Source organism: Microchirus variegatus, assembly GCF_963457635.1.
Source record: "Microchirus variegatus genome assembly, chromosome: 3".
Taxonomy (NCBI): Eukaryota; Metazoa; Chordata; class Actinopteri; order Pleuronectiformes; family Soleidae; genus Microchirus; species Microchirus variegatus.
This window is the reverse complement of record NC_139804.1, coordinates 34141875-34153073: the sequence shown is the minus strand read 5'-3', so window position 1 is coordinate 34153073 and position 11199 is coordinate 34141875. Positions and strand designations below refer to the sequence as shown.

At 41.8% G+C, this 11199-nt stretch overlaps 1 protein-coding gene across 1 annotated transcript; it reads right to left on the bottom strand.

Moving 5' to 3' along the window:
- Nucleotides 1-2495: 2495 nt before the first annotated feature.
- Nucleotides 2496-5300, bottom strand: LOC310925147 (P2Y purinoceptor 14-like; the record flags this gene model as incomplete). Its single annotated transcript, XM_083887018.1, has 3 exons — nucleotides 5177-5300; nucleotides 4842-5101; nucleotides 2496-3180 (listed from the first exon to the last, which is right to left on the bottom strand). The coding sequence occupies exons 1-3, from the start codon at nucleotides 5261-5263 to the stop codon at nucleotides 2496-2498; spliced, it is 1032 nt and encodes a 343-aa protein (XP_083743144.1). The 5' UTR covers nucleotides 5264-5300.
- Between the last annotated feature and the right edge of the window lie 5899 nt (nucleotides 5301-11199).

The following is an 11199-nucleotide window of genomic DNA, read 5'->3' as shown; positions in this document are numbered from 1 at the left end:
GTTCCATTTTCTTTATAGCGTGGTCGTATGACAATGGGAGCTTTGTGTCACTGAGGATCTTAAACGCCGACGTCAAACAAAAATGACACGTTTGAACAAACTGGCGGATGCAGCAGTGGATCAACAACTGTGAGGACTGAGGACGAGATAAAGTGGAAAGACATTTTCCTAAGACGGCGACCTATACACTTCAAAAAACATGGGCATACAGATAAAAATCATATCACCAAATTAAATGTCAGGAAGGAACATTCGTACATTATTAGCCTGTGATGTCAGAGATGGGAGGGAGGAATGATATCTGACTCAGGCAAACGTAAGAAACGCAAGTGACTCACAACATAACCTTTCATTTGTGTGTAATGTGCGTGTGCGTGTGCATGTGCATGTGCGTGTGCGTGTGCGTGTGCATGTGCGTGTTTGAGTCCATACGTGGGAAATGAGCTAATATCAGTCTACAGGGTCTAATTTTAGAGTTGCGTCTTTTATTGCAACACCAAGAGCACGGTGAGTGGACACGCGCACACACACACACACACACACACACACACACACACACACACACACCCACACACCCCACACACACGCACACAGAGTGCAGATGTTTCCTATTAAATAGGTCTAGGGAGAGTTGATCTGGGTCTCACTCAGACCGCTGGGCCAAAACAGTGCCACGAGAAAACACACAAGGAGCCACGAGATCCAACAGATTAACAATTTATATAAAATATATATATATATGCTATTGACTGTGTCACTAGTTCCAGGTCTTCTTAAATACAGCACAAGATAAATATAGTTAATTAATGGTCCAGTGAAATAAAGATCATAAAGCAGGGCATGCTTTAGGGTGTGTGTGTGTGTGTGTGTGTGTGTGTGTGTGTGTGTGTGTGTGTGTGTGTGTGTGTGTGTGTGTGTGTGTGTGTGTGTGTGTCCACCCTGTCATCCAAATATCCTTCGTTGTGGTCCAGGTTGCCACATTATCAGAAAAATAAATACAATACAATATATAATAAAAGTAAAGTAGAGTAACAACGTATTTGTACTCCATCACTTCCTTCCTCTGGTGAATATTTTACAAATTGTGGCTCCATGAACTGTTTTGATTATGTTTAGATTTTATTTAATTCCAGTTCACCATCTTTATTTATTAACATCATTTAAATATAATGTAAAACACTTGCTTTAGAGGACATTTATATTTCACCCCCCAGTTACCCTTTCTAAACAGTAGATGTCAGTAGTGACTCACTACTAGTGACTCACTGGTGTCTGGTGCTATACTCAGGGTCTGACAGCGGCAAAAAAAAGTCTTTATGTTTTGTTACAGGTGCCATATAAGTTAATATTAGGTTCATCCACACTGTTGGTACCAGGTTCTTCGTGCTTCACGATGTTAAATGAGAGAGAAAAATGTTCATTTTAAATGTTAAAACATACAGAGATACAAGAATTTGCAATATAGAGTGTCTTATATCCTTTTTTTTCCCCAGCACAACCTACAGGCAATCTGATGAAATTATTTCCATTTTCACCTATGATATAAACACACCTGAGCAAAAAGTAGCAAACAAATATAGAACATATAGATATAGAATTAATCTTAACTTTGACAAAATAACACATAAGACAACAGAAAGGACATTGTGTGAAGCCTGAAGATGTGACCTATTAAACACACATACCCCAGGATGTCCATATAAGGAGTTGTGTATTATTCACACAAGCAATTTACCAAGGGTGCACCTGTGGCACAGAGCTGTGCCGCCCCCGCGTGAGCACTAAGGGTCAATAAATAAACTAATACATCCATAATATATATTTTAAACAGTGCAAATTGTCGTTGTTCTGTTAATGAATTGTCCTCAGCTGTGTTGTTAGTGAAACGGGAAGCTCACAGACATAATGAGAAAAAGTGACAAATGACAATGACAAAGGGAACCTGGTGTCCAGCTCTTTTTGATGCAGAGGCGTTAAATGCTGACTGTGTCAACCACAATTCAAAAAAACAAAAAGAAAACAGAACTTTTCCCTTAATTAATACAATAATAAATAATCAGACTTTCCTTTTGATAGGTTTAATGTTTAAAGGTGCATTATGTAAAAAATCTAAAGCAACTGGCCATAAAATCCTCCTAATATGTCACAGAGACTCAGGAATAATGTTCATATAACAAACTGAACTCACCAACAACAACAGTACAGACAAAATATTTGCATAAAAAAAATATTTTGCAGACTGCAAATCATGTTTATGTTTTGAAATCATGTTTTGGCACGTGGCGCCACCTACCGCCTTCTACCGATCATTGCAGTCAGTAGAGCATCAGCTGCCGAGCCGCTGCCGTTTTTTGGCCACATTCTTACATATGGCACCTTTGAACCTCTAAATTGGTTAACTGTAGAGCACAAGTATATGACTGCAGCATGGGCGCAGGGGCCCGAGACAAATTTCCCACTGGTGGGACACTTAAAGTTCACCTTGAATCTTGAAATCACCGGTCAAAAATGTTGGTCTCCGTTCTGACGGCCATACACCCTCCACTGCTCCTCCTCTCCACTCGTCCCAGCTGCGTCGCGTCCTGCGTGGTCCTGAACGAAGCCGCGCTCGCCCTCAGCTGCTTCCTGAAGGCCTTGCAGAACATGAAGTAGATGAGCGGGTCAAAGCAGATGTTGAGAACAGACACCATGATGGTCAGCTCCTTCAGGTAGAAGAACAACTGGCTGCACATGAACTGCCCGCTCAGGAAGGCGTACGGGAGACGGACCAGGTGGTAAGGGATGAAGCAGACGCAGAACACGCTGACCAGTACCAGCATGTTCCTGCGTGACTTGGTGAGTTTCTTGGAGCTGGAGGACGCCGGCTGTCGCTGCTGTGCCAGTGACAGCATGCGGGAGGTGCTGTAGTAGAAGAAGACGAGGGAGAGGAGGACCACCAGGAAGATGGTGGCGGAGACGCTGTGGATGATTTTGTAGAAAAGGCTGAGCTGTATGCTCTGCAGGACATCGCAGCTCAACACGACGGGCACGGACGGGACAGGTTCCTGGGTGAGCAACGACAACAGGCTGTAGGCACTCATCGTGGCAAGGAGGACAACCCAGGTCACTGTGGAGGTTATGCGAGCAGCTCGTACGGTCCGCAGGACAAGGGTCCCCCGAGGATTGACGATCTTTAGATATCTGGGGGACGAGAGGAAAATGTCAACAAAGTGCAGGAGATGCCAGATACTGTACACGGCCAACATCTAAGCGAATGTGCCCGCCCTCAGTGGTCTAACTCAGTGGTTCTCAACCTTTTTGAGTCGCGACCCCCAATTTAACATGCGTGTCAAATTTTTTTGATATATTTTTTTGCAGGGGTGGAAACCATTCTACACTGTACTAATTCATTTTAAGCTCAAAAACATGGCTGTACTGTCGAATATTGACCATCAAAGCAGCGCTAATAAAAATGAGGGGCAAGGAAAAACTCTCCGCTGGCACGGATGTGTCTCCAGACGGCTCAGGTTTTTGAACCTGCGCTCGTTAGGTGTCCACCAGAGTGAAGGATTTTGAGATGCCGTCTTCATTTGTGTAGCGCTTGTGTTGTGCCCCTCACCCCCGTCCTTAACATAAGGGGGGTAGGGTAGGGTTAAGTGCGCATGCCGGGAAAGCAGTCTGTAAAGTGGGGTCAGGTGGTGAAAAGCCGGTGTATCCAGTGTACTTTTTCGGCCAAACCGCTCGTCGTCATTCTTACGTCTGATCGGAAGCTACATTAATTTTGATTTAAAAAAATTAGGGCTGTCAAAAGTAACGCGTTAACGCAGGATGATTAATTTGTGGAATTAACGCATTAATTTTTTTTAACGCATTAACGCACTTTCTCACTTTCATCGCGCTACGGGTAGACGTGCAGTTTATGAACAGGCAAGATGGCGGGCAACTGCTTGGGGCCCCGAGCCGATAGGGGGGGCTCCCGACACTCGGAGCCTGAATGCATCAGTGAGCAGCTGCATCCCCGTCTCCCTTAAACAACAATGGTTGATTTGAAATGACATCACAGTAGGAAACCTCCCTAAAGAGGCCCCACGTCTCCTCATGTTAACCTGTGTGAAGCTGAAGGAAAATGAAGAGGAGTTATCAGGAAGTTAGAAGAGGAAGAAAAAAGAGAGGATAAAGAAAAAAGAAAGAAAGACACACAGTTGTAAGTGGCGCTGCCGGCGCAGATAATGATATAATCATAACATTAACAGTCACTGTCTAACTAACGATGACACAGACAGCAGCTAACGTTAGCGTCAGAATGCTAGCTGATGCTAACGCTAACTAGTAGAAGCAGTGCTTCAAAGTGCTGATGAGGAATTTCCTGCTGTGGGTTTAGTAAGAAAACTATTTAACTTCTATACTTTATATTTTGTTTATAATGTGAGTTATTTACAGTGCAATGTATAGTTTTTTTAAAAGTTATTTACAGCATTTTATTTTTTCTATTTATTTATTTATATTGATTTATAATGTGGGTTTTTTACAATGTAATGTTTATTTTTTACTAAGTTTGTATAAGTTTTTACAAGTTATTTACCGTATTTTATTGTTCTTTACATTTATATTTTCACATACTTTATTTGTCTCTCCGTTCCTACAACAATATAAAGAGAAAATTTGATAAATCATTTTAATCGTGATTAATCCACAGCTACCCTGTGATTAATCTGATTAAAAAATGTTTATCTTTTGACAGCCCTAAAAAAAATATATATATATGTATATATTTCCAAAATGATTTGGAGACCCCCAGAAATCATCTCACGACCCCAATTGGGGTCGGGACCCCAAGGTTGAGAATGGCTGGTCTAACTGACCTGTTAGCTGCGATGTAGCCCATGAACAGGATGCTCGCATACATGTTGAGGTAAAACACGGGAGAACCAAAGTTGCAGTAGATCCGGTAGACGCGGACAGAGTTGCCGGCGTGGTTCAAGATACGTAGGGGAAGACAGAGGCCGATCAGGAAGTCGGCAGCTGCCAGGTTCTTCAGGTACACGGTCACACTGCTGCTTTTCTGCTGCCGGGCTCCGCAGAAGTAAAAGTTCAGTGTGATGCCGTTCAGGAGCAAACCCACCTGCACAGAAAAACAAGGAAAGTAGAGTCAACTGTGCTGAGACGGAGAGGACAGTTGAGGGTCTGCGAGACTCACCAGAAACAGCAGACTGTAGAAGACGATGGAGAGGATGTGGGCCACGTTATGGACCTCGTTGCAGTGTGTGGAGTTGCTGACGTTCATCTTGAACCTGAGGACTTGGCCGAGGGGACTAGATAAGTCCAACCCCTCCGTCGTCCCTTATTTCTCTGGTAGCAGATGTTTGAAGGCGCAGGGGTATTGGTTAGTGCTCAAAATGGAAGTGACACAAAACTCTCAGCCACAGCGTTTCAACTAAAATAAACACGGGTCAGCCACAGACGTGAGGCCAGCTGGACAGAGTCATGATCAACCACACGCTCAGAAACTTTAGATAGACATCAATCTGACAACAGATATGCAGTTAAAAGTCAAAGGCAGATGCTGTTTCCTTCAGAGATAAATGGACAGAGCATACACCCTTGTTAGATGTAAAAAAAAAAAAAAAAAAACACAAAACAATAACCCATTACTAATTAATAACTCCTGCAGCAGACCCCGTGTCACTAATCATACATCAAAATGTGCTGTTCAACTTTTCTCACGTTTTTGAGTATGCGTGGTGAATAAACTGTTTAAAAATAAACTTATAATAAAGCCCCAGTGTACATCATACTTTAATATAGAAGATGTGCTTGAAGGACAGAGGACTTTCATGAATCACACGTGAATTTCCTGGTTTAATGGCAAGAATTATGATTATATATACACCTACACACCTTTTATTGCCTGTCCACACTCCAGTCCAGTAGGTGGCAGTAATGATAGATTGATTGCCACCTGCTAATTTCACCCCCAACAGAAAAATAATAAGAAAACCTACACCAAGAAGCAAGTGAACAAACATTTCTACAATCAATACTTCAGGACTTTGTAGTTCATTTTTTTGTTCCATTTTCTTTAAACTGTTTCTAGAACTGGATCATGCAGCAAAACGTCTTATTTATAGTTCACTGTCCTCTGTAAGGGGAGATTCCCTTTCAAAAACAAGGTCACAAATCAGCCACAGTTGTGCCAGATAAAGCATTTTTTTTTTTCAGTGCTGACGTTGTTGTGGAACCATGTATCAACACACCCCATCTCTGTGGTGAAGATGCAGACTGCAGATGGCTGACTGTGCAAGTTCCAACAAGACACATTTATCAGATGTTTACAATCTTCATCGATAGTCTGAGTTACAAACAGGAAAATGAAGGTCTTCTCCTCTTCTGGAGCAAAAATAATGAACGTCAGCCTGTGGTTCCTGTAGACAAGTGTGCAGCTTTTTTGATATCTGAATCACAGATTGTTGTGTTTTGTCAGTTTGCCTCCTTTGTTTTATTTATAGGACGGTGCTTCCTGTTTGCGTCAGCCTCTGATCCTCTGCAAACCCACTTGCAGTTTATGAATTGTAGTTTGCAGAAAGTCCATGAAGTGTGTGTGTCAGCGCGCAGAGCTTCATGGAGCTACTTTATTTTGTCAGTCCTCAGGAGGACCAGCCTCTGAAGGCCTCACTGAGACAGATGAAGCCCATGATTCCTGCAGCTTCTTCTCATCTTTAGGTTGCAGATATAGACACTGACATCTTCGGCCTCGAGTCTCTTTGAGCGTCTGATTTCGGTTCTTCGGCTGGTTTTTCCTCAGATGGTCAGTATATGATTTCCGTAAAGAGCCTTGTTGAGCTTCTTCTTTTCATGTTTTATTTTCATTACTTTCAATCATCACATCGTATTACTTCGCAGGGCTGACAAAGACAGACAGAGATCTGAGATACGCAGAGCTCCTTCATTTCATTTATTTCTTCTTTTTTTTTTAAATGTCATTCATTTGTCTTAATGCATCAGACCTCTTTACTGTGTAGACATTTAAATACATAGTTATTCTCTCACACATGTTTTAGTTTTGCTTTTGGTTCTGTTCTGTGTAATTATTTGAGACGATTGAGTATCCTCTTGAGTAATGTCATTCTAACTTGGTGTTTTACAACCTCTGTAATGTTGCATTACTGTCTCCTCTTCTTCTTTCTCTTTCTTTTAAAGGGGACTGTAGCTATGTTCCCCTTTATCCAACCTTTATCCTATGTTCATAGGACCTTTAAAAAAACAAAACAAGGTCCTTTGTTTCCCGGGTCCTTTTGGGGGAAAGCGGGGAACATAAAACATAAAAAGGGTCCTATTTTCCCCACTTTCCCCCAAAAGGACCCAGGGAACATAGGACCTTTTTTTTTTTTTTTTTTTTTTTTAAAAGGTCCTATGTTCCCCTGTCACATACAAAGTGGGGAACATAGGACTTTTTTTTGGAGAAAAACAGGGAACATAGGACCCATTTTAAAAAAAAATAAAAAAAGTTAGATATCAGTGTTCCCCGTTTAAAGCTAGAGGAGGTGACTGTGTCGGGCTCTGGGTTTCTCAACACAAAGCCTGAGGTGTCCTCTAGTTTCCAACTTTGGATCAACAATCAAATAATGTACAAAAGAAAGTTAGTTAGCTCTTCTTATAAATATTAATTCAATTAACAACTTGTGACCGTAAATTATTTTTCCTGTACATGATTTTAAAACTAAAATATTTAAAGGCACTTTTAATGGAGACTGGAAAATCTACCGCTACTGCTGATGCTTTAACAGTATTGTTTTAACAAACAATACTACTATGTCAGTTTTAAAACATGTAATAATATGATAGAAACATATTTTCATCATCCATCAATTAAATAAGACTAGTTAATACAACTCAATCGGTTTTAAATGACTTATAAATGAAAATATATACCACAAATCAGTATCTTTCAGAAATGAATTAGAATCAGATCTTTTCCCTGAATAATTTAGCCTCGTATTTGCAAATATCGACCGTGACACTCACCTTTCTGCATGTCTGTCAGTCTGAATCTATGACGGGAAAAACATTTTGTTTGACTTCCTCCTGCTGAGCGATGACAACCCAGGGGGTGACGTGGTTATGAGAGCTGTGAAGTGGTTACGCAAGTCAAAACCACATCAAGGTTTTCACATGAAAAACATCCCCGGTACTGTGTGTGTGAGCCTTTTGTCCTCTCTATAGCCAAAGTGAGACATATCTTTCTCTTTAATGCGAAAACCACAGCAGTGCATATACCCAGAAGGTCACTGAAGGTCCGTCTTTCTTCTTAGAATGCTTCCAAAAATGAATTTGCATGAGCCATGTTAAAAACTGTAACACAGCCTCGACACTGAATGAATGAACTTCACATCTACCATTCAGACATCAGAAAGTCAGAGTCAAGTGCATTTAATCAATAACAGTAGTTGTGTTAGTTTAAAACAGTTTTAAACTCCATTTAAAAATATAATATAAAACTTAAAACAAGAAACAACTTAAAACAATAGTATTATTACTTGAAAAATGGGGGAGTTCTATGTGGATGTCAGGGTCTGAAAAGGGAAGCCAGCGGGCTCAGTTTTAGGAACAGTATTCCTGTTAAAACCTGGTGGAGGAAGTTTGATTGACAGGAACTGAACAGTGATGGTTGTCATAATACATGTTTTTACTCTGTTCTTATGAGCACATGAGTGCTTTGTCCCCCCAGTGGTCAGGGCACTGCAACTGCAACATAGTTCAATGATAGGTTTGGAAAAACAGATGGATGGTTTTTCTGGGCCATAGAAAACCTTGTATCTTATACCTGACAGAAGTAGCTGGCAGTAAGTGCTGGCCTGGTTTGTAATGCGGTACCGTTTGGTTTTATATTTGCTGGTGGTGTTGTACCAGGATGAGATGTTGAGTGTGAAATTCATTTAGGAGGTCAATAAACCAGGGTTACCACATCCATGCTAATATTGAAAGTCCTGAGTTTCCTTCCTTCATTCTTTTTTTGCCGTGACATCATCTACACCAGAGTTTCCTTCTGCAAGATCAAAGAACATTCTAGAGTCCCTCTATATATGAATCAATGGATCTGGAAGCTTTTCGTGGATCCCCTGTCGTGTCCATATCCTCACGAGAATAACTCATATATATATATATATATATACATGACCCATATTTAAAGTTCATCTTATAACTTGTCAGTAGATTTGTGTGTCCACTGCCATCCAGTGGCAACAATGTGCAAGTGCAGATGAACAGGGGTGTACTTGCACACTGTGGCCACCACTGGGCAGTGTAGGATATCCAATAAATGAGCACATTCTGTATCTATCTGACTTACGTTTGTCCATCCATCCATAAAAACACTTATCTGCTATTGGGTCGCTTTAGCTTTAGCATGGTCCAACTCCGGGGGTAACCTCAGGTCCTCTCCACCTAGACCTTGGTCTGCCCCTAGGTCTCCTCCCGGTTTGACATGCTAGGAACATCTCCTTATGGAGGGAGGAGCCTCGGTGGCATCTTTACCAGGCACTTGAACCACCTCAACTGGCTCCTTTTCCACACAAAGGAACAACAGCTCTACTCTGAGTCCCGGATGAGTGAGTTTCTCACCCTATCTCTAAGGGAGAGTCCAGTCAGCCATCTGAGAAAACCCATTTCAGCTGCTTCTACTCGCAATCTTGTTCTTACGGTCATGACCCATCGCCCACGACCATAGGTCAGGGTAGGAATGAAGATCAACCGGTAGATGCCTTTTGGCTGAGCCCCATTTTAGTCACAATGGTGCGGCAGAGCGAACACAATTTCGCTCCCCCTGCTCACTCTGATTTAGAGGTGCTGGATTCTGAACACATCATCTGCAAAAAAGCAACAATGCAACCCTCTGACCACAGAATTACAACCCCTTCTCACCAAGGCTGTGCCTCCAGATCCATGAATGTCACAAATAGGATTGGTGACAAGGCACCGACGTGATGGAGCCCAACAGCTACCGGAAACAAGTCCGATTTACTGATGACTATCCTGACACAGTTCTTGCTCTGGGTGTACAGGGACTGGATGATCCTAAGAGGTGACCCCCTCACCCCATTCTCCCACAACAACCTCCCACAGAACATCCCTGGCGATCTGGCCATAGGCCTTCCCCAAATCCACTTAACATATGTGAACCCAAAAATTGTACTCCCAGGCCCTGTCAGGAGGCCTGCCAGAGTAAAGCGCTGATCCGGCCAGGACGGAATCCACATTAATCCTCTTCAATCTGAGGTGGAATCTGAGGTTGAATTAGGTTTATTTAAAATAAAAAACAAACTTTTTTTTTTTCTTTACGTGAACTCTACTACTGTCCTACATCTTAATGTCATGATGTCATAATGTGTGGCTCTGTTAAGGTTAGGGTTAGGGTGGATTGTTTGAAAGAAAAAACGTGTTCATATTCACGTGAGGTCTCTAGTCCAGATGGATATCAAGGTCGATTGTTCTGCAAAATCTTGCCCGAGATTAAAAAAAAAAATAAATAAAAATGAACCACAATCAAATTGTTGAGTGCGTCATTTCAGCCTGAAAAGCAGTGGAGACAAAAGCCAATCATGTGACCTCTCAGAGCCACAAAACCAAACCAGCTGGCTGCAGAAAATGGCCACCACAGCAGCATGAGGCAGGAGAAGAAGTGGACACCACAGGTTTGATGCCCAGTCATCACAGTCCACTTTCACTTCCATATTAGCAAAGGACAAACTGTGGCACCAGCCTCCTTTTTGACAAATAAAACATTTCAATAAATAAATCTGAAATTTTGTGTAATTTGTGCCGCACCCCCTTGCACATTAACCTTATTTACGACATTATTGTTGTATAAATGTCCACACTTTTTGTGAAAGATACAGATATGACACTTCATGGTGTTCTTTTGTGTTTTTGGTGACTATGAGTCAGATAAACGATGAAATTAACTTCCTGGTGAAACGTTCAGTGCTGACTTCTCCTCTCCACAGTCAGAAAACATTGTCAGCCCAAAGTCTGGACATCTGCACGTCATAAACGGATGAAGACACAAGCAATGACTGCGGTTAAAAACAACCTTGAATTTCCTTGTCTCTTCTCTCCTCAATATTGCTGATAACCTCGGTGGTGGTCAAGGACTTCCTCCTCTCTTGTTTCTTGTTTCCTTTTCCTCTCTCTTCCTTCTCCACACTTCTGCTTGTCTCCTCTCTC